The sequence below is a fragment of the Cannabis sativa genome, chromosome 6, assembly GCF_029168945.1.
Source record: "Cannabis sativa cultivar Pink pepper isolate KNU-18-1 chromosome 6, ASM2916894v1, whole genome shotgun sequence".
Classification (NCBI taxonomy): Eukaryota; Viridiplantae; Streptophyta; class Magnoliopsida; order Rosales; family Cannabaceae; genus Cannabis; species Cannabis sativa.
The window spans coordinates 70,444,680-70,469,895 of NC_083606.1; the positions used below are offsets into that span (position 1 = coordinate 70,444,680).

Genomic DNA, 25,216 nt, shown 5'->3' on the forward strand with positions numbered 1-25,216 from the left:
TTATTTCAACTTTAAGTAAAAGAATAATATTAACAATTTAATTGTAATAAACTTTAAAAAAAAAATTATTCATTTAATTGCCAATTATATTTAAATTACAAAATAAATAAATTCTTCATTATGAATTTTTATTTTAAACAAAATATATTATTTAAAATTAATATAATTTATTAAAATTTAAACTAATTTTTTTATTTAGTTTATAAAATTAAAAGTTTATCTTTATAAAATAAATTTATATTAAATTATAATTTTTTAATTCTATTATTATTCTCAATTTTTTATAATAATAAAATTATAAAAACATAAAATTCCATTAAGATGTTTTTTCTTAAAAACTTACATAAAAGTTTAATAATTTAATTACAATTTTTATTAAAATTAAAAAAATTCTTTTTATTTAACTTTTTAATTTTAAATATTCAAATTTTTATGTTATATTATACGTTTTTAATTTTTTCAATTATTTTCATTTTTCTTTATTTAAAAAATAAAGAATTACAAAACTAAACACCTAAAATTAAACCAAATAATTTTTAACTATCCTCATTTTATTATGATAATATTACATATTTAACATACCCGATAAAATTAATTAAATCAAATAAAAATTATAATATAACAACAAAATAACAAAAATAAATACTTTCAATTCCACAAAATAAATTAAAAAAATAAAAAAAATACCACAATAAAATATGTATATAAACTTTACAAAATATATTTAATTAGTATATACACTCACCAAAATTATATATATTAAATCTATACATATATAAACAAAAATAACATTTATTATATATATAAGGGTAAATACCATTTTGGACCCTCTGTTTTGCAAAAGTTACCAATTAGACCCTGTGTTTTGTTAAATGACAAAATGGACCCTGTATTTTCTAAAATAGTAAAAATAGGACCCTGAGCTTAATTTTTGACAACTTTTTTTTTTAATACAACCAACTTGAAGACAATGCTTAATACGAACAGATACAAAAAATGTAAACAGTTTTGTCATAGCACTTTTAGATTGGATTATAATTAAACTTTATTTTGACAAAAAATCAATTCAGGGTCCTATTTGTACTAAGGGAACTCTCTAGGAAATAGCTTTAGGAATTATCAAGCCTTAGGGTTTTCTAGCAATGTGCTTTTTTGATAGAAAACTTCATCTCAATGAGCACATTAGACTCCTTTATATAGTGTTTAGATGATCACTCTTAGGATTCAAAATACCACCTCATTTCTCTCCCATAAATGAGTATTACATTTTGTAACAACTATATCATCATAATTTTGAAATCCTTAAACCAAATTGTGTAACAACCCTTTTATTACACTAATAATGCGTGATCAACACAAGAGTTACAAATGACAACAAATTGTAACTCCTCTCCAAGTTACTATGTAGGTTACAAAAATGTAAGTTAAATTATAGGTTAAACATTTATTTACCATACACTTACTATATATTATTCACATAATATTATATATTACCACATTTTAATCTACATATTATTATATTAAAAATAATATAACAATCCCCCACTAGATTAAAATGTGTGACACACTTGTAACACACTTGTAACATTTATTTAATCAATCAAAATATTATATCAAAATATAACATTCCCCCACTTTGATTGACTAAATACACACTTTTAAGAAGTCTTGCTTAGGTGCATTAGATAAAATGTCTTTCGACTTGAATTTTATCTTAGTGTAATTACCACAAAGTTTGATGATATTTTGGTTGCCGTAGCATTGAACCACTATTCCTTTAATACAAATCGGTGATAACACACACACCCTTGCTAATGCTCACTTGAGAATGCATGTCTCGCTCTTGCACTGTTAATGGTCATGTGCAAAATAGTAAATATAAAAAAGTTTTTTTTTTATTTATACACTTTAAAGTATATATATATTTTTTTTGTATTTTTACGAAATATATAGTGCAAACCACGGAGCAACCAACAAAGCAACTTAAATTGCAACCCAATTCAAACCACAATCCACATGATCGCAACCCACACAACAATCCATATTGCAACCAACGGAGCAATTCAAAACATAAAAATGAAAAAAAAAAGTTAAAAAAAAATCATAAAAATAAAAAAAAAATGAAAAGTGGTATATAAGATAATTTTACTATAAAAATAAGGATTATTTCACAAATACATAATAATAACAAAAAAATTATTAAAATACGGTTGTACGAAATTTTAAATATTTTTACGATTTATATGATTTTATTTACGGTTTTTATATGTTATACTATTGTTAATTAGTTGTTAATTTTTTGTTATCTGTATGTTATTTTTTATTGTTGTTATGATGTTGTTTGGATGCAATTTTTCTATTACTTTCATGTAGTTTTCTTGTTATTTTTGAGTCTCAATAAAAATCGTAAAAATGTAAAAAATAATCTTTAAACATAAAAATGTAAAAAATTTACAAAAAATACTACTTCATGTAATTAATCTTAAAAAAATAAGTCAAAAGTTTTATGCACTTGTAGCCCAAAATAGACCATGCATGACTCCAAATCCAATAATCATGGTATAAATATTCTAATTATAACACTAATCCAAGTGGTACTGGTCTAATATTTGGTGATCAATGTCGCATAGTGTTTGGCCTGTGGGAAATGACATTAATGGTAGTATTTGGTATTTTGAGTTAGAGGCAGGTGAAATAATGTTAATAAGTTTGAGGAGAACCTTCTGAAATTCCTCACCATCACTCCATTCATGAATTTTGGCCTTGATGAGAAGTGGGTCATTGGCAATTAATCTCCATAATAGGAAATTCTTCTTGGCATCACAAAATCACTCTCTTCCAGTTTCAAGCTTCGGCAATAGTCATCAGCTTTGAAAATGTTCTTGAACAGTTAGTTTAGGAAACACTAACAGGACTGTAATGAAATGAAATGGTTGATCAATTAAAACTGATCAAGTGTTCTGATATTTATATAACAAAGTTTTACAACCTAAAAACCAGGAGAAAACTAACAAAACAAGAAACAGAAAATATCTGATAAGTAACCAATAACAGACTTTGGGAAAGATAAAAACAGAACACTTGTAACAATAACGACGTCGACTCTGCTCTTTTCCTCTCTTTGGTAACTATGTATTATTATCTCCATTATTATTATTACTTCTACTACTCATAAGTACCACATCTTCATCATCATGATCAACTTTTTCCTCTCTTCCTAATTCAGTGGGAACGAACAACATAAACAAAAGGTACTGAAATGTCACGAGTCAAGCCCAAAAGTGGCTCCAACGATTTGACCACACTACTCATTGTGGGTCGAGATTTGGGGTTGTGGCTCAAACACTGATGAGCCAATTGCAATTTTTATTCTCGTTAACCACGGTAAGGTTCCAGAATAACCTATAAATATAAATAATAGGTACGTATATATGTGTTAGAAAATTATATATAAAAAAAAAGGTAAATAAAAATACGAAAGAGAAAAAGGGAAAAGATATTTCACCTTTGAAAATATGGTTCTCTAAGCTTCTCCGAGGCATGAATTCATAGACAATAAGCCTATATATGTTCATCTTCGCAACAATAACCGATCAAGTTTACAAGATGAGGGTGCTTTAATTGCCCAAGAAAATAAAAACAAAACATCTATATATATATATATATATATATAAGCAATTTTGAATCACATAAAATAAACAATTGAATTGAATATTTTGGTGCATGATTTTATTATTAATTACCAGCCAGTACTCCCGATGGCCTTGTTTGCCATCCAAATCGAGAACTTTAAGATTGAGCTTTCAAACCAGGCCTGACCTTGTCATCAAATAAACAGAGTACGTACCTTGTTGCTTTGAGCTTGAGTACGAGTTCGCCTTTTCCGAAGTCCGGTTGTAGAGGTCTCCAATTAATTTTTGTTACCAAGTTTCAAAATTTCCTAACCCTTTTCTCATCTCATCAATGTTGAAAAGGGATATGAAATATTGAAACTTCGTCACACAAAAATTTGTTATTCTTTTTTTCCAGCCATTACTGTTAATTACTGTTATTTATAATTAGGTTATATAGGATTATTAGGAAAAGAGATATTTATACGAAATCGTTCAAAAAATTAGAATATATATTATGAGAAATTGGTCTACTACGTACGTATAATACTTCCATATATTAAGAAAGATATTTTAAAATATATCACAAAAAAATCTAATATTTTGTAAATATCTTTAATTATACGGAAAGTTATAAATTATACATTGTACATTATTTTTAGAAATTTATGAAAACAGAGTAAAAAAATATCAAAAATTAACACAAACAGAAAATAAAATAAAGACCTAGAAAAATAAACAAAAACCCTGTAAACTTCACTTCCAGATCCTTTGACTTCAAGGCAGAGATGACTTTTTCTTCTAGAGTTATCTCTTTATTCTATACTTGATAAAATTCTTCATTTTCTAGCGATTGATGAACAGTTCATCTAAAGTACACTAACGATTATAAGCATAATTTCATAATCACAATTATTAATTAAAATGCAAAACTACTAGCTATCATTGTCAATATATCTATAATGGGTTAGAAGGGTATGATACATAGATACTTTATTTTTTAAAAATAAAATAATAAAATAGTAAATATAAAAAAAAAATTATTTTTTATACACTTTAAAGTATATATATATTTTTTTTTTGTATTTTTACGGAATATATGGTGCAAACCACGGAGCAACCAACAGAGCAACTTAAATTGCAACCCAATTCAAACCACAATCCACATCGCAACCCACACAACAATCCATATTGCAACTAACGGAGCAATCCAAAACATAAAAATGAAAAAAAAATCATAAAAATAAAAAAAAAATGAAAAGTGGTATATAAGATAATTTTACTATAAAAATAAGGATTATTTTACAAATACATAATAATAACAAAAAAAATTATTACAATACAGTTGTACGAAATTTTAAATATTTTTACGATTTACATGATTTTATTTACGGTTTTTATATGTTATACTCTTGTTAATTAGTTGTTAATTTTTTGTTATCTGTATGTTATTTTTTATTGTTGTTATGATGTTGTTTGGATGCAATTTTCCTATTACTTTCATGTAGTTTTCTTGTTATTTTGGAGTCTCAATAAAAAATCGTAAAAATGTAAAAAATAATCTTTAAACATAAAAATGTAAAAAATTTACAAAAAATACTACTTCATGTAATTAATCCTAAAAAAATAAGTCAAAAGTTTTATGCACTTGTAGCCCAAAATAGACCATGCATGATTCCAAATCCACATGAATGAAACAAATGAAAATAGAAAAACTAAATTAAAAAGGGGAGAGGGATGATCAACACCATTAGCGGCGGACCCCTCCGCCGCTATTGCTGTCCATTCTGGCCGCTAAAGGGCATTAGCAGCGGACCTCGGCCGCTATTGGTCCGCCGCTATTGCTTGGCCGCTATTAATAGTATTAGCGGCCAAAAAAGGGGTCCGCCGCTAATACTATTAATAGCGGCGGAGCAATAGCGGCGGGACCCCGGTTTCGTGTTTCGAGACTGACAAAGGGCATTAGCGGCGGGGTCCCGCCGCTACTGCTCCGCCGCTAATACCCGTCAGAATAAAAAAAAAATTAATAAATATTTATAAAAATTTATTTATATATTAATCCTATATATAAATAAATAATTATTTATATAAATATTTAATAAATAAAATCTAATTAATATAATTATAACAATTTAATAAAATTTATTGATAATTTAAAATTGTCTCGAAGGTAATTAACTTTAACATATTAATCCTAATAAAATATTGTCTCAAAATTAAACTAAATTATTACAAAACATAAATAAATTATTCTTTAACATCTTCATTCAGGTCTCTAATTATAAAGTCTTGATCCGGACCCAGAAGCTAGAGCGAGTAACTCATCACCATTTTGTAAAGTTCCAAGCTTCTGCAACTCATATATCTAAATACATAAAATGTATTAAAATGAGAGGAATATAAATGGTTGAATTAAAACTTTACAATTTTGTCATTATACCTTCTTATGAAACCACAGACGGAAAGTTTGCCTATGCAAGACATCGTGATTACCATTAGGATATTCATGCCTGATCTTGGCCAAATGTTCACTGTGAAGTATGATAATGTCAAGGTACGATAGAGGGAGATAGAGAATAAAAACTAAAAATTTAATAAAATAATTTATAAAAATGTAACAAACTTACTCTAAGTAAGCTTGGATTTCAGGAGAATTTTGAAGAATGTACCACTCAGCTTTTTCACGACCGATATGATCAAGAGGCTTGATAATTCCGCTAGTTAAAGGACGAGATTGAGAATTAAAAACTGAGAGATAGCGACACACAGAAGGCACATCTTCATTTCGATCAAGCCGATTAAATCTTGTTTCACACCCTTTAAAGTACATTGAACAAAAGGTTACTGCCTCATCAGCATAACCTTCTGCAATTGACCCTTCAGGACGTGCCTTGTTTCCCACATAATTCTTCAATTTTTTCATGTACCTTTCAAAAGGATACATCCATCTCATAAAGAACGGGCCACCCAATATCGCTTCTTCAGGCAAATGCAATACCAAATGTATCATTATGTCAAAAAAAATTTGGAGGAAAAATCAATTCCATCTTGCACAATAACAATTAAATTATTTTGAGCATCCTCCATATCTTTTACATTTAGAGTTCTAGAGCATAACTGTCGAAAAAAATTACACAGCTGAGTAATAGTTGTTGCAGTGTCACGAGGTAGAAATTTACGGACACCAACCGCTAGTACTCGCTGCATAATGACATGACAATCGTGGGATTTTAACCCAATAATGTTAGACTCATCTGGAGAAAAATTTGCTCTTTAAATTTGAACAGAAGCCATCGGGAAACTTTATTCCTTTAACAAACTGACAAAAAAGTTGTCTTTTCTCACGAGTCAAAACATAAGGAGCATGCGGTTTCATTAGCCTGCCATTCCCATCTTCATAAATCCACAACGATTCCCTAATACCCATCTTCTTTAAATCATGTCGCACATTGGTTGTGTCCTTTGATTTATCATTATCCAAGATGGTTCCTAGGAGACTATCACACACATTCTTCTCAACATGCATGACATCAATGTTGTGTTTTAAAATATTCGTGCTCCAATACTCCAACTCGTAGAAAATACTTTTTTTCCTCCAATTACAAGTTTCTGAAACTCTTCTACGTTTCACGCCCCCAAAATTTTCATGATGTCCGAGAATTTGGGGTTCGAGATTATTAACTTGTGATAATATCTCTTCACAAGTAAATCGTCTTGGAGGAGGTCTTCTTTCAACTTTACCATCAAATCGAGTATCCCTTCTCATTGCATGGTTACTTGGCAAGAACCTTCTATGACCAACATATGATGTCTTCCCGATCACTCGAATGGACGTCGTGTCTTCATTACAAGTAGGGCAAGCTTTATAACCTTGACCACTCCACCTAGACAAGCTACTACGAGCAGGAAAATCATTCACTGTCCACAAAAGTGCAGCACGCATGGTGAACATCCAGTTGGTCGAACTATCTCTCGTTGGTACCCCATTATTCCACAACTCCTTTAATTCATCCACCGAAGGTCTTAAAAATATATCCATGTCTTTGCCAGGAGATTTTGCACCAGGAATTAGGGTAGATAGCAAAAAATAATTATCTTTGATACATAACCAAGGTGGTAGATTATAGTTAGCCAACACCACTGGCCACATGCTGTATGGAAGACTCATGTTGCCAAATGGATTAAATCCATCAGCAGCTAACCCAAGTCGAACATTTCTTGGGTCCCTTGCAAACTCGGGATGTTTTACATCAAAGTCTTTCCAAGCTAAACCATCGACCGGGTGTCGCAACACCCCATCATCTTTTGATTTTCCAGTATGATGCCATATCATGCTCTTCGCTGTAATCCTCGAACTATATAATATTTTAAGTCGATGTGTCAACGGAAAGTATCGCATGACTTTGCAAGGAACTTTTTTTGCTTTGCCGTTCTCGGAAGTAACCCAACGACTAGTTCCGCAAACTGGACAAGCCTCCTTGGATGCATTCTCCTTATAAAATAGGCAACAATTATACAAATAGACATGGATAGAGTCATAACCCAAGCCTAATTTCTTCAATCTCTTTTTTGCCTCGTAGTAAGTTGCTGGAATATTATTTTCCTTCGGAAATGCAAAGTTTAAAAGCTTCAACAATTCTTCAAAGATGTTATAAGGAATTTTTCCTCTAACTTTTAAATGCAATAGCTTTGCTAAAAAGTTGAGAGACGAAATCCAATCACAACCGGGATACAATTCAGCTTCAATTTCCTCAAATAAGTCATCAAAATGAGGGTTTGTGGTTGGTTGTTCATCTTCTCCTTGTACATCCTCTGTTGTTGGGGGAAAGAAGTCTTCTAGAATAGGAGTCATTTCATCCTCTAATTCAACATCGGCAACTGCTACATCATCGATAACATCCTCAGGCTCGCCGTGATAAATCCACTTCTCATATCCTTGCATGAAACCTCGATCAAATACGTGTGCTCTAACCCTATCTATTTTTTCAAACCTACTATTTATACATCTCACACAAGGACATCGAATTCTTCCATCACAATCCTTATGTTCTGATGTCATTGCTAAAAAGGCTTGTAGACCATTCCAAAATTCATGGCAACCACGATTTTTGATTTTGGTCCAAGACTTATCGATTGTCGCCATCTACAATTTAGGCGACAAATAAAGTATTACAAATTTGCATGATTTGTTAAGTGTTATGAAATATAACAAAGCTATGGTATATATTTATAAGTATACCAAAGCATTGAGATATTCTTTTCAACATTAATAATATTTTATGAATTAGACACATTTAAATAAAAAATTTATTTATTGAATTATAATTGAAACTTAAATTTAAAAAATGAACAAATTACTCTTTAATAACATTTTAATTTTTATGTTATTTATTAATTTATATAAAAAAAATTCTTAAACTTAGTTTCTAGATTTAAATATTTATCTTTTTAAACAACTTATTAAAAGTTAATATACTTATCTATTTTTCCCATCTACAATATAAACCACAAATGTAATATTAAAAGTTTAATAATTTATAATACTATGAAAGTTTTTTAAATTACACACATGTTATTTCAACTTTAAGTAAAAGAATAATATTAACAATTTAATTGTAATAAACTTTAAAAAAAAAATTATTCATTTAATTGCCAATTATATTTAAATTACAAAATAAATAAATTCTTCATTATGAATTTTTATTTTAAACAAAATATATTATTTAAAATTAATATAATTTATTAAAATTTAAACTAATTTTTTTATTTAGTTTATAAAATTAAAAGTTTATCTTTATAAAATAAATTTATATTAAATTATAATTTTTTAATTCTATTATTATTCTCAATTTTTTATAATAATAAAATTATAAAAACATAAAATTCCATTAAGATGTTTTTTCTTAAAAACTTACATAAAAGTTTAATAATTTAATTACAATTTTTATTAAAATTAAAAAAATTCTTTTTATTTAACTTTTTAATTTTAAATATTCAAATTTTTATGTTATATTATACGTTTTTAATTTTTTCAATTATTTTCATTTTTCTTTATTTAAAAAATAAAGAATTACAAAACTAAACACCTAAAATTAAACCAAATAATTTTTAACTATCCTCATTTTATTATGATAATATTACATATTTAACATACCCGATAAAATTAATTAAATCAAATAAAAATTATAATATAACAACAAAATAACAAAAATAAATACTTTCAATTCCACAAAATAAATTAAAAAATAAAAAAAATACCACAATAAAATATGTATATAAACTTTACAAAATATATTTAATTAGTATATACACTCACCAAAATTATATATATTAAATCTATACATATATAAACAAAAATAACATTTATTATATATATAAGGGTAAATACCATTTTGGACCCTCTGTTTTGCAAAAGTTACCAATTGGACCCTGTGTTTTGTTAAATGACAAAATAGACCCTGTGTTTTTTAAAATAGTAAAAATAGGACCCTGAGCTTAATTTTTGACAACTTTTTTTTTAATACAACAACTTGAAGACAATGCTTAATACGAACAGATACAAAAAATGTAAACAGTTTTGTCATAGCACTTTTAGATTGGATTATAATTAAACTTTATTTTGACAAAAAATCAATTCAGGGTCCTATTTGTACTAAGGGAACTCTCTAGGAAATAGCTTTAGGAATTATCAAGCCTTAGGGTTTTCTAGCAATGTGCTTTTTTGATAGAAAACTTCATCTCAATGAGCACATTAGACTCCTTTATATAGTGTTTAGATGATCACTCTTAGGATTCAAAATACCACCTCATTTCTCTCCCATAAATGAGTATTACATTTTGTAACAACTATATCATCATAATTTTGAAATCCTTAAACCAAATTGTGTAACAACCCTTTTATTACACTAATAATGCGTGATCAACACAAGAGTTACAAATGACAACAAATTGTAACTCCTCTCCAAGTTACTATGTAGGTTACAAAAATGTAAGTTAAATTATAGGTTACACATTTATTTACCATACACTTACTATATATTATTCACATAATATTATATATTACCACATTTTAATCTACATATTATTATATTAAAAATAATATAACAATCCCCCACTAGATTAAAATGTGTGACACACTTGTAACACACTTGTAACATTTATTTAATCAATCAAAATATTATATCAAAATATAACATTCCCCCACTTTGATTGACTAAATACACACTTTTAAGAAGTCTTGCTTAGGTGCATTAGATAAAATGTCTTTCGACTTGAATTTTATCTTAGTGTAATTACCACAAAGTATGATGATATTTTGGTTGCCGTAGCATTGAACCACTATTCCTTTAATACAAATCGGTGATAACACACACACCCTTGCTAATGCTCACTTGAGAATGCATGTCTCGCTCTTGCACTGTTAATGGCCATGTGCAAAATAGTAAATATAAAAAAGTTTTTTTTTTTATTTATACACTTTAAAGTATATATATTTTTTTTTTTGTATTTTTACGGAATATATGGTGCAAACCACGGAGCAACCAACAGAGCAACTTAATAATTGCAACCCAATTCAAACCACAATCCACATCGCAACCCACACAACAATCCATATTGCAACTAACGGAGCAATCCAAAACATAAAAATGAAAAAAAAAATCATAAAAATAAAAAAAAATGAAAAGTGGTATATAAGATAATTTTACTATAAAAATAAGGATTATTTCACAAATACATAATAATAACAAAAAAATTATTACAATAGAGTTGTACGAAATTTTAAATATTTTTACGATTTATATGATTTTATTTACGGTTTTTATATGTTATACTCTTGTTAATTAGTCGTTAATTTTTTGTTATCTGTATGTTATTTTTTATTGTTGTTATGATGTTGTTTGGATGCAATTTTCCTATTACTTTCATGTAGTATTTTCTTGTTATTTTTGAGTCTCAATAAAAAATCGTAAAAATGTAAAAAAATAATCTTTAAACATAAAAATGTAAAAAATTTACAAAAAATAGTACTTCATGTAATTAATCCTAAAAAAATAAGTCAAAAGTTTTATGCACTTGTAGCCCAAAATAGACCATGCATGATTCCAAATCCACATGAATGAAACAAATGAAAATAGAAAAACTAAATTAAAAAGGGAAGAGGGATGATCAACACCATTAGCGGCGGACCCCTCCCCCGCTATTGGTGTCCATTCTGGCCGCTAAAGGGCATTAGCAGCGGACCTCGGCCGCTATTGCTCCGCCGCTATTGCTTGGCCGCTATTAATAGTATTAGCGGCCAAAAAAGGGGGCCGCTATTAATAGTATTAGCGGCCAAAAAAGGGGTCCGCCGCTAATACTATTAATAGCGGCGGAGCAATAGCGGCGGGACCCCGCCGCTAATGCCCTTTGTCAGTTTCTTGTTTCGAGACTGACAAAGGGCATTAGCGGCGGGGTCCCGCCGCTACTGCTCCGCCGCTAATACCCGTTAGAATAAAAAAAAATTAAATAAATATTTATAAAAATTTATTTATATATTAATCCTATATATAAATAAATAATTATTTATATAAATATTTAATAAATAAAATCTAATTAATATAATTATAACAATTTAATAAAATTTATTGATAATTTAAAATTGTCTCGAAGGTAATTAACTTTAACATATTAATCCTAATAAAATATTGTCTCAAAATTAAACTAAATTATTACAAAACATAAATAAATTATTCATTAACATCTTCATTTAGGTCTCTAATTATAAAGTCTTGATCCGGATTGTTTTCGTTACGAGTCCCCGAAGCCCGTGGCGGAGAAGGCACATATGCTTGGTCTGATGATAAACCCAGCGTTAAATTACCGTGCTCACCTTGGTTGAAAATGGGAGTTGAATAAAATTGGTTCTCCTGCGATGAACTTCCAAATAATCCAAAATCAGCAAAGTTTGAGCCGAGCGGAGGAGACTCTGATGGTGTTCGGTATATGAACTGATTTCCCAATGGCGGAGCAGACTGTTGTTGCTGCTGAGGAAACTGCTGAGGAAAAGATTGGGGTTGCTGCTGGAAAAAATTTTCAAATTGTTGCTGTGACAAACTTTAAAATTGTTGTTGCGAAGACGGCTGTTGTGGTTGAGGAGGTTGTTGTTGCTGTTCCGGAGGAGCGGCATAACTCTGAGAAGACGAACCACCAGGCGACTGCGACTGACTATACGTTTGAATGAAATTGTCAAAGTGTGGGTTAAATATATGAGCATGTTGTTCAGGCGTCAAATTATCCCTCCAAGTGGCACGCATAGCTGAGAATATTTCTGCCACAGTGCTCATCATTTCAGTAGTTGGTGCGGGAGGCACCGTCGATTGAGTTTGAGGGATTGGTTTCTTTCCTTTGCCCTTGAGCCTTTTACCCACGCCTCTTTGATAGTCAGATCTTTGGCCTAGAACTGTTTCCAAAACGTCAAACTGATAACCGCATCGATTCGCATTCGCACCAGTATCGCTCTGGGATTGCCGTTCAAGTCTTTTCCTATCAAGCTCCTTGATCAGTTCCTCCTATTTATATCAAAATTATTAGAATATATAATTAATATAAAATATAAATTTTAATAATAAATCATTTTATTCACTTACATAATCTTTTGCAGCTAATTCATTAACGAAAGTGCCAGACGGCTTTTTCACATGGATCTCCTTCCATGCTTCAACTACATGCTCTCCAGGAGGACCCCCCTATACGAACATAAATAATTAAATTAGTTTATTATAAGAGAAAAACATTATTAACAATTAAAGAATTAATACATACCATTCAGTGGAGTATGGAAGCCAACGATTTTGTGCCTTGCGTTGTTCGATATTTCATTAGTTGCCGATTTGATTTATTTTTAGTTGAACGATTCAAAAATGCCTCGCTAACGAACAATTCGCAAACCGGTTTCCAAGTCTCGGTATTCAAGTAGTCAGGGGGGAATTTGAGAATTATCTCCCAATCTTCTGGTTTTTTGTAATGTTGTTTAAAATGCTTGTGTCTGAGTGTCTTTCGCTCACTATACCGCTCCGCCATCACCGAATATAAAGTCCCCATAAGTAGGTCTCGATGGGGATTCCCATCGATATCAAAATAGTACTGTGTAATAAAATAATTTAAAATTATATTAATTTAACAATGAGGACATAAAATTATTACAACCATTAATAATTAAAAATCACTCACTCTTATTCGATTGAGCACTTGATCCTTATATTGTTGGGGTACATCAGAAAAATTTAGATGACCACCCGGGCACAACATGCTATCTTGTTGGCCAAGAAATCGAACATAATTGCTTGCTTCAGTGCCAACAACTTTGCCAGTTTCAAGATCTACCTCCACCGGTAAGGGCTTACCAGCCTCTCTCCTTTTTTTTCGAGGTTAGCGTTTGCTGCAACCCTTGACCCTTTCTGACCGGAGGTGGAACTATATTTATTCGAGAGAAAATTATTATTATTAGTAAATCATACATTCACTATTTGTATTTAGAACAATGCTAGATCTAAAAAAATATGAAAACTTGATTCGCAAGACGACGGTACCCTAGAAGGATCAGGGGGATCCCTGCCATCACCATCTCCACCATGGTATGTCGCTAACGTAGCTGACATTGTACTTTACTTTGAAGACGGAAAAAAATGTAAGAATTCACAAAATGTGAAACACATAATTGAAAGTTTACACAAATGTTAATGCGAAAGAAATTAAAAATTCATTTAATTGTAAAAAGTTTTAGTAACAAATGTTTACAAAATAAAAGTTACACTGACGAATCACTATCATTTCCATCATTCACCAAGTTTACATTTTCATCCTCCACATGTTCAACTAGTAAATCATCTACTTCTTCAGCCACATAATTTTCATCAACTTCATTATTCTCTATCTCAGAATCCACTAACTGATCGGACGATTCAACAATTACTGGAGGTTCATTCGATTGCATAATCAACTCTCCAAGATCAACTGTCAACAAAAAATTGGAAGAGTTAGAATCACTAACAACATCAACATCAGTCTCATCTTCATTGTCATTAATGTCCCAAATTTGTCGATGGCTAATATCTTCAACAACCTTCCAATCGCGACCTCTGAGTGGATCTTCAAGATAGAAAACTTGCTTCACCTGGTTAGCAAGGATGTACGGTTCATCTTGATACCAATATCCACGAGTATTTATACTGGTTATATTATTTTCAGTGATTGTCTTCTTTCTTAATGGATTAGTGTTATACCATTTACATTCAAACAATGTCACTGTATATGCACCAGTATAAGATATAGTGATTACATCTTCAAGTGTGCCGTAGTAATTCAACCCTTCGGGCCCAAAGAATAAGAATAACACCACTATTTTGTGTCTTCCGCTTTTGGTCTCGCTTCGACGCAATAAACCGAACACCATTCACTACACAACCTTCGTAAAATGTTGCTAAGTAATCGGACCCAGAAGCTAGAGCGAGTAACTCATCACCATTTTGTAAAGTTCCAAGCTTCTGCAACTCATATATCTAAATACATAAAATGTATTAATATGAGAGGATTATAAATGGTTGAATTAAAACTTTACAATTTTGTCATTATACCTTCTTATGAAACCACGGACGGAAAGTTTGCCTATGCAAGACATCGTGATTACCATTAGGATATTCATGCCTGATCTTGGCCAAATGTTCACTGTGAAGTATGATAATGTCAAGGTACGATAGAGGGAGATAGAGAATAAAAACTAAAAATTTAATAAAATAATTTATAAAAATGTAACAAACTTACTCTAAGTAAGCTTGGATTTCAGGAGAATTTTGAAGAATGTACCACTCAGCTTTTTCACGACCGATATGATCAAGAGGCTTGATAATTCCGCTAGTTAAAGGACGAGATTGAGAATTAAAAACTGAGAGATAGCGACACACAGAAGGCACATCTTCATTTCAATCAAGCCGATTAAATCTTCTTTCACACCCTTTAAAGTACATTGAACAAAAGGTTACTGCCTCATCAGCAACATAACCTTCTGCAATTGACCCTTCAGGACGTGCCTTGTTTCCTACATAAGTCTTCAATTTATTCATGTACCTTTCAATAGGATACATCCATCTCATAAAGAACGGGCCACCCAATATCGCTTCTTCAGGCAAATGCAATACCAAATGTATCATTATGTCAAAAAAAGCTGGAGGAAAAATCAATTCCATCTTGCACAATAACAGAATTAAATTATTTTGAGCATCCTCCATATCTTTTACATTTAGAGTTCTAGAGCATAACTGTCGAAAAAAATTACACAGCTGAGTAATAGTTGTTGCAGTTTCACGAGGTAGAAATTTACGGACACCAACCGCTAGTACTCGCTGCATAATGACATGACAATCGTGGGATTTTAACACAATAATGTTAGACTCATCTGGAGAAAAATTTGCTCTTTAAATTTGAACAGAAGCCATCGGGAAACTTTATTCCTTTAACAAACTGACAAAAAAGTTGTCTTTTCTCACGAGTCAAAACATAAGGAGCATGCGGTTTCATTAGCCTGCCATTCCCATCTTCATAAATCCACAACGATTCCCTAATACCCATCTTCTTTAAATCATGTCGCGCATTGGTTGTGTCCTTTGATTTATCATTATCCAAGATGGTTCCTAGGAGACTATCACACACATTCTTCTCAACATGCATGACATCAATGTTGTGTTTTAAAATATTCGTGCTCCAATACTCCAACTCGTAGAAAATACTTTTTTTCCTCCAATTACAAGTTTCTGCAACTCTTCTACGTTTCACGCCCCCAAAATTTTCATGATGTCCGTGAATTTGGGGTTCGAGATTATTAACTTGTGATAATATCTCTTCACAAGTAAATCGTCTTGGAGGAGGTCTTCTTTCAACTTTACCATCAAATCGAGTATCCCTTCTCATTGCATGGTTACTTGGCAAGAACCTTCTATGACCAACATATGATGTCTTCCCGATCACTCGAATGGACCTCGTGTCTTCATTACAAGTAGGGCAAGCTTTATAACCTTGACCACTCCACCCAGACAAGCTACTACGAGCAGCAAAATCATTCACTGTCCACAAAAGTGCAGCACGCATGGTGAACATCGAGTTGGTCGAACTATCTCTCGTTGGTACCCCATTATTCCACAACTCCTTTAATTCATCCACCGAAGGTCTTAAAAATATATCCATGTCTTTGCCAGGAGATTTTGCACCAGGAATTAGGGTAGATAGCAAAAAATAATTATCTTTGATACATAACCAAGGTGGTAGATTATAGTTAGCCAACACCACTGGCCACATGCTGTATGGAAGACTCATGTTGCCAAATGGATTAAATCCATCAGCAGCTAACCCAAGTCGAACATTTCTTGGGTCCCTTGCAAACTCGGGATGTTTTACATCAAAGTCTTTCCAAGCTAAACCATCGACCGGGTGTCGCAACACCCCATCATCTTTTGATTTTCCAGTATGATGCCATATCATGCTCTTCGCTGTAATCCTCGAACTATATAATCTTTTAAGTCGAGGTGTCAACGGAAAGTATCGCATGACTTTGCAAGGAACTTTTTTTGCTTTGCCGTTCTCGGAAGTAACCCAACGACTAGTTCCGCAAACTGGACAAGCCTCCTTGGATGCATTCTCCTTATAAAATAGGCAACAATTATACAAATAGACATGGATAGAGTCATAACCCAAGCCTAATTTCTTCAATCTCTTTTTTGCCTCGTAGTAAGTTGCTGGAATATTATTTTCCTTCGGAAATGCAAACTTTAAAAGCTTCAAAAATTCTTCAAAGATGTTATTAGGAATTTTTCCTCTAACTTTTAAATGCAATAGCTTTGCTAAAAAGTTGAGAGACAAAATCCAATCACAACCGGGATACAATTCAGCTTCAATTTCCTCAAATAAGTCATCAAAATGAGGGTTTGTGGTTGGTTGTTCATCTTCTCCTTGTACATCCTCTGTTGTTGGGGGAAAGAATTCTTCTAGAATAGTAGTCATTTCATCCTCTAATTCAACATCGGCAACTGCTACATCATCGACAACATCCTCAGGCTCGCCGTGATAAATCCACTTCTCATATCCTTGCATGAAACCTCGATCAAATACGTGTGCTCTAACCCTATCTATTTTTTCAAACCTACTATTTATACATCTCACACAAGGACATCGAATTCTTCCATCACAATCCTTATGTTCTGATGCCATTGCTAAAAAGGCTTGTAGACCATTCCAAAATTCATGGCAACCACGATTTTTGATTTTGGTCCAAGACTTATCGATCGTCGCCATCTACAATTTAGGCGACAAATAAAGTATTACAAATTTGCATGATTTGTTAAGTGTTATGAAATATAACAAAGCTATGGTATATATTTATAAGTATACCAAAGCATTGAGATATTCTTTTCAACATTAATAAAATTTTATGAATATTTTATGAATTAGACACATTTAAATAAAAAATTTATTTATTGAATTATAATTGAAACTTAAATTTAAAAAATGAACAAATTACTCTTTAATAACATTTTAATTTTTATGTTATTTATTAATTTATATAAAAAAAATTCTTTAACTTAGTTTCTAGATTTAAATATTTATCTTTTTAAACAACTTATTAAAAGTTAATATACTTATCTATTTTTCCCATCTACAATATAAACCACAAATGTAATATTAAAAGTTTAATAATTTATAATACTATGAAAGTTTTTTAAATTACACACATGTTATTTCAACTTTAAGTAAAAGAATAATATTAACAATTTAATTGTAATAAACTTTAAAAAAAAATTATTCATTTAATTGCCAATTGTATTTAAATTACAAAATAAATAAATTCTTCATTATGAATTATTTATTTTAAACAAAATATATTATTTAAAATTAATATAATTTATTAAAATTTAAACTAATTTTTTTATTTAGTTTATAAAATTAAAAGTTTATCTTTATAAAATAAATTTATTTTAAATTATAATTTTTTAATTCTATTATTATTCTCAATTTTTTATAATAATAAAATTATAAAAACATAAAATTCCATTAAGATGTTTTTTCTTAAAAACTTACATAAAAGTTTAATAATTTAATTACAATTTTTATTAAAATTAAAAAAATTCTTTTTATTTAACTTTTTAATTTTAAATATTCAAATTTTTATGTTATATTATACGTTTTTAATTTTTTCAATTATTTTCATTTTTTTTTATTTAAAAAATAAAGAATTACAAAACTAAACACCTAAAATTAAACCAAATAATTTTTAACTATCCTCATTTTATTATGATAATATTACATATTTAACATACCCGATAAAATTAATTAAATCAAATAAAAATTATAATATAACAACAAAATAACAAAAATAAATACTTTCAATTCCACAAAATAAATTAAAACAATAAAAAAAAATACCACAATAAAATATGTATATAAACTTTACAAAATATATTTAATTAGTATATACACTCACCAAAATTATATATATATATTAAATCTATACATATATAAACAAAAATAACATATATTATATATAATATACAAAATAATACATTATATTTTAAAAATATAACCAATTAATATATATATACTGTACACTAAACATATATACCCAAATAACATAATAAATATTCAAATAAAATATATATATACCAAAATAAAACAATAAAATATATTTATATATATAGAGAATATATATACATGCACAGTGAATATATATACAGAGAATATATATGCATACACAGTGAATACATACACAAATAAAACAATAAATACCCAAATCAATTATATATATACACAATAAATATATATCAAAATAAAATAATAAATATCCAAATAAAATATATATATACAAAAATAATATTATATCAAAACCGAAATAATGTGTATATATATACACATTATATTAAATATACACAGATCTATCACAAAAACAAAAAAAAAATCCGATCTAAATATAAATATATACACTGATTATAAATCAACAATATGCATACAACAATAAAAACTGTACGTACAAATCTAAAACTTAAAATTATATAATATCAAAATCTAAAATTAAAAAACAAAACTTACCACAAGCCGGTCGGTAATTCAACGACGTCGGGAGTGCGTCGGGGTGGTGCATCGGGGTGGTGCTGCGTCGAGGTGGTGCTGCGTCGGGGTGTTGGTCGGTAGCAAGGGGGAAGTGTTGGGCTGAGAAAGGGGGAAAAGGAGTTTTTAAGTTTTTGAATTTTGAAAAGAAAAAGGAAAGTGGGGAAATGGGGCTGATGGGGGTATTTATAAAGGGTTTAGCGGCGGACTATTAGCGGCGGGGGTCCGCCGCAATAGTAATAAAATTATTAAAAAAAAATAAATACTATTAGCGGCGGACCTCCGCCGCTAATAGTCCGCTGCTAATATTTTGAATTGTATAAGCGAGAATTATCGCGCCCATTTATTACCGGCGGACTATTAGCGGCGGGGTCCGCCGCTAATACTAATAGCGGCGGAGCAATTGCGGCGGGTCCGCCGCTACTAGTATTAGCGGCGGACTGCCCGCCGCTAATACGTTTTAAAAAAAAATAAAAAATCGGCCAACAATAGCGGCGAATTCCACTTTCCGCCGCTAATACTCCTGTTATTAGCGGCGGAGGTGGTCCGCCGCTAAAAGTATAAATTTTTGTAGTGACACTAAGACTTGTGGGGACCATCAAGGGTAAAAACACTTGATGGTGCTAGTTATTTTCTAAGTATTATTGCTGATTTTTTAAGAAAGGTTTGAGTATTCTTACTAATATTTAAAGATCATGCTTTTAATACTTTTGTTACTTGGAAAAAACTAGTTGAGAATCAAACTAGTAAAACTATGAATAAACTCAAGACTAATAATGGTCTTGAGTTTTGTTCTAATTATTTCAGTGAGTTTTGTAGGAAAGGAGGCATAAATAGGTATAAGATAGTTTTCAAGGATTCACAACAAATTAATGTATTGGCAGAGAGGATGAATAGGACACTCATAGAGATGATCAGAAGCATGCTTCACAATGCTGGCCTTGAGAGACCTTTTTGGGGAGAAGTTGTAAAAACAGCTAGCTATCTTCTAGAGATGACTTCACTTCCAGATCCTTTGACTTCAAGGCAGAGATGACTTCTTCTTCTAGAGTTATCTCTTTATTCTATACTTGATAAAATTCTTCATTTTCTAGCGACTGATGAACAGTTCATCTAAAGTACACCAACGATTATAATCATAATTTCATAATCACAATTATTAATTAAAATGCAAAACTACTAGCTATAATTGTCAATATATCTATAATGGGTTAGAAGGGTATGATACATAGATACTTTATTTTTTAAAAATAAAATAATAAAATAGTAAATATAAAAAAAAATTATTTATTTATACACTTTAAAGTATATATATTTTTTTTTTGTATTTTTACGGAATATATGGTGCAAACCATGGAGCAACCAACAGAGCAACTTAATAATTGCAACCCAATTCAAACCACAATCCACATCGCAACCCACACAACAATCCATATTGCAACTAACAGAGCAATCCAAAACCTAAAAATGAAAAAAAAATCATAAAAATAAAAAAAAATGAAAAGTGATTTATAAGATAATTTTACTATAAAAATAAGGATTATTTCACAAATACATAATAATAACAAAAAAAATTATTAAAATACGGTTGTACGAAATTTTAAATATTTTTACGATTTATATGATTTTATTTACGGTTTTTATATGTCATACTCTTGTTAATTAGTTGTTAATTTTTTGTTATCTATATGTTATTTTTTATTGTTGCTTGGATGCAATTTTCCTATTACTTTCATGTAGTTTTCTTATTATTTTTGAGTCTCAATAAAAAATCGTAAAAATGTAAAAAATAATCTTTAAACATAAAAATGTAAAAAATTTACAAAAAATAGTACTTCATGTAATTAATCCTAAAAAAATAAGTCAAAAGTTTTATGCACTTGTAGCCCAAAATAGACCATGCATGATTCCAAATCCACATGAATGAAACAAATGAAAATAGAAAAACTAAATTAAAAAGGGAAGAGAGATGATCAACACCATTAGCGGCGGACCCCTCCGCCGCTATTGGTGTCCATTCTGGCCGCAAAAGGGCATTAGCGGCGGACCTCGGCCGCTATTGGTCCGCCGCTATTGCTTGGCCGCTATTAATAGTATTAGCGGCCAAAAAAGGGGTCCGCCGCTAATACTATTAATAGCGGCGGAGCAATAGCGGCGGGACCCCGCCGCTAATGCCCTTTGTCAGTTTCGTGTTTCGAGACTGACAAAGGGCATTAGCGGCGGGGTCCCGCCGCTACTGCTCCGCCGCTAATACCCGTCAGAATAAAAAAAAATTAATAAATATTTATAAAAATTTATTTATATATTAATCCTATATATCAATATATAATTATTTATATAAATATTTAATAAGTAAAATCTAATTAATATAATTATAACAATTTAATAAAATTTATTGATAATTTAAAATTGTCTCGAAGGTAATTAACTTTAACATATTAATCCTAATAAAATATTGTCTCAAAATTAAACTAAATTATTACAAAACATAAATAAATTATTCATTAACATCTTCATTCAGGTCTCTAATTATAAAGTCTTGATCCAGATTGTTTTCGTTACGAGTCCCCGAAGCCCGTGGCGGAGAAGGCACATATGCTTGGTCTGATGATAAACCCAGCGTTAAATTACCGTGCTCACCTTGGTTGAAAATGGGAGTTGAATAAAATTGGTTCTCCTGCGATGAACTTCCAAATAATCCAAAATCAGCAAAGTTTGAGCCGAGCGGAGGAGACTCTGATGGTGTTCGGTATAAGAACTGATTTCCCAATGGCGGAGCAGACTGTTGTTGCTGCTGAGGAAACTGTTGAGGAAAAGATTGGGGTTGCTGCTGGAAAAAATTTTCAAATTGTTGCTGTGACAAACTTTGGAATTGTTGTTGCGAAGACGGCTGTTGTGGTTGAGGAGGTTGTTGTTGCTGTTCCGGAGGAGCGGCATAACTCTGAGAAGACGAACCACCAGGCGACTGCGACTGACTATACGTTTGAATGAAATTGTCAAAGTGTGGGTTAAATATATGAGCACGTTGTTCAGGCATCAAATTATCCCCCCAAGTGGCACCCATAGCTGAGAATATTTCTGCCACAGTGCTCATCATTTCAGTAGTTGGTGCAGGAGGCACCGTCGATTGAGTTTGAGGAATTGGTTTCTTTCCTTTGCCCTTGAGCCTTTTACCCATGCCTCTTTGATAGTCAGATCTTTGGCCTAGAACTGTTTCCAAAACGTCAAACTGATAACCGCATCGATCTCGGATTCGCACGCATCGCTCTGGGATTGCCGTTCAAGTCTTTTCCTATCAAGCTCCTTGATCAGTTCCTCCTATTTAAATCAAAATTATTAGAATATATAATTAATATAAAATATAAATTTTAATAATAAATCATTTTATTCACTTACATAATCTTTTGCAGCTAATTCATTAACGAAAGTACCAGACGGCTTTTTCACATGGATCTCCTTCCATGCTTCAACTACATGCTCTCCAGGAGGACCCCCCTATACGAACATAAATAATTAAATTAGTTTATTGTAAGAGAAAAACATTATTAACAATTAAAGAATTAATACATACCATTCAGTGGCGTATGGAAGCCAACGATTTTGTGCCTTGCGTTGTTGGATATTTCATTAGTTGCCGATTTGATTTATTTTTAGTTGAACGATTCAAAAATGCCTCGCTAACGAACAATTCGCAAACCGGTTTCCAAGTCTCGGTATTCAAGTAGTCAGGGGGGAATTTGAGAATTGTCTCCCAATCTTCTGGTTTTTTGTAATGTTGTTTAAAATGCTTGTGTCTGAGTGTCTTTCGCTCACTATACTGCTCCGCCATCACCGAATATAAAGTCCCCATAAGTAGGTCTCGATGGGGATTCCCATCGATATCAAAATAGTACTGTGTAATAAAATAATTTAAAATTATATTAATTTACCAATGAGGACATAAAATTATTACAACCATTAATAATTAAAAATCACTCAATCTTATTCGATTGAGCACTTGATCCTTATATTGTTGGGGTACATCAGAAAAATTTAGATGACCACCCGGGCACAACATGCTTACTTGTTGGCCAAGAAATCGAACATAATTGCTTCCTTCAGTGCCAACAACTTTGCCAGTTTCAAGATCTACCTCCACCGGTAAGGGCTTACCAGCTTCTCTCCTTTTTTTTCGAGGTTAGCGTTTGCTGCAACCCTTCACCCTTTCTGACCGGAGGTGGAACTATATTTATTCGAGAGAAAATTATTATTATTAGTAAATCATACATTCACTATTTGTATTCAGAACAATGCTAGATCTAAAAAAATATGAAAACTTGATTCGCAAGACGACGGTACCCTAGAAGGATCAGGGGGATCCCTGCCATCACCATCTCCACCATGGTATGTCGCTAACGTAGCTGACATTGTACTTTACTTTGAAGACGGAAAAAAATGTAAGAATTCACAAAATGTGAAACACATAATTGAAAGTTTACACAAATGTTAATGCGAAAGAAATTAAAAATTCATTTAATTGTAAAAAGTTTTAGTAACAAATGTTTACAAAATAAAAGTTACACTGACGAATCACTATCATTTCCATCATTCACCTAGTTTACATTTTCATCCTCCACATGTTCAACTAGTAAATTATCTACTTCTTCAGCCACATAATTTTCATCAAGTTCATTATTCTCTATCTCAGAATCCACTAACTGATCGGACGATTCAACAATTACTGGAGGTTCATTCGATTGCATAATCAACTCTCCAAGATCAACTGTCAACACAAAATTGGAAGAGTTAGAATCACTAACAACATCAACATCAGTCTCATCTTCATTGTCATTAATGTCCCAAATTTGTCGATGGCTAATATCTTCAACAACCTTCCAATCGCGACCTCTGAGTGGATCTTCAAGATAGAAAACTTGCTTTACCTGGTTAGCAAGGATGTACGGTTCATCTTGATACCAATATCCACGAGTATTTATACTGGTTATATTATTTTCAGTGATTGTCTTCTTTCTTAATGGATTAGTGTTATACCATTTACATTCAAACAATGTCACTGTATATGCACCAGTATAAGATATAGTGATTACATCTTCAAGTGTGCCGTAGTAATTCAACCCTTCAGTTCCAGCAACAGTAACACCACTATTTTGTGTCTTCCGCTTTTGGTCTCGCTTCGACGCAATAAACCGAACACCATTCACTACACAACCTTCGTAAAATGTTGCTAAGTAATCGGACCCAGAAGCTAGAGCGAGTAACTCATCACCATTTTGTAAAGTTCCAAGCTTCTGCAACTCATATATCTAAATACATAAAATGTATTAATATGAGAGGAATATAAATGGTTGAATTAAAACTTTACAATTTTGTCATTATACCTTCTTATGAAACCACGGACGGAAAGTTTGCCTATGCAAGACATCGTGATTACCATTAGGATATTCATGCCTGATCTTGGCCAAATGTTCACTGTGAAGTAT

General features: G+C 31.0%; 3 protein-coding genes and 1 long non-coding RNA gene across 4 annotated transcripts; all 4 read right to left on the minus strand.

Moving 5' to 3' along the window:
* Positions 1 to 2,920: 2,920 nt before the first annotated feature.
* On the minus strand, positions 2,921 to 4,583 carry LOC115695764 (uncharacterized). The gene is made up of 2 exons (XR_009688660.1): positions 3,506 to 4,583; positions 2,921 to 3,402 (listed from the first exon to the last, which is right to left on the minus strand). It is a non-coding gene; the product is annotated as an uncharacterized LOC115695764 (long non-coding RNA).
* Positions 4,584 to 6,861: 2,278 nt separating this feature from the next.
* On the minus strand, positions 6,862 to 8,670 carry LOC133039389 (uncharacterized). The gene has a single exon (XM_061118276.1). The coding sequence runs from the start codon at positions 8,668 to 8,670 to the stop codon at positions 6,862 to 6,864; it is 1,809 nt and encodes a 602-aa protein (XP_060974259.1).
* Positions 8,671 to 14,397: 5,727 nt separating this feature from the next.
* On the minus strand, positions 14,398 to 17,846 carry LOC133039390 (uncharacterized). The gene is made up of 7 exons (XM_061118277.1): positions 16,133 to 17,846; positions 15,922 to 16,041; positions 15,612 to 15,810; positions 15,411 to 15,500; positions 15,224 to 15,314; positions 15,055 to 15,148; positions 14,398 to 14,957 (listed from the first exon to the last, which is right to left on the minus strand). Exons 1-7 carry the CDS (start codon positions 17,844 to 17,846, stop codon positions 14,398 to 14,400), a joined length of 2,868 nt encoding a protein of 955 aa, XP_060974260.1.
* Positions 17,847 to 22,233: 4,387 nt separating this feature from the next.
* LOC115695494 (uncharacterized) lies at positions 22,234 to 22,914 on the minus strand. The gene has a single exon (XM_030622558.2). The coding sequence runs from the start codon at positions 22,912 to 22,914 to the stop codon at positions 22,234 to 22,236; it is 681 nt and encodes a 226-aa protein (XP_030478418.2).
* Between the last annotated feature and the right edge of the window lie 2,302 nt (positions 22,915 to 25,216).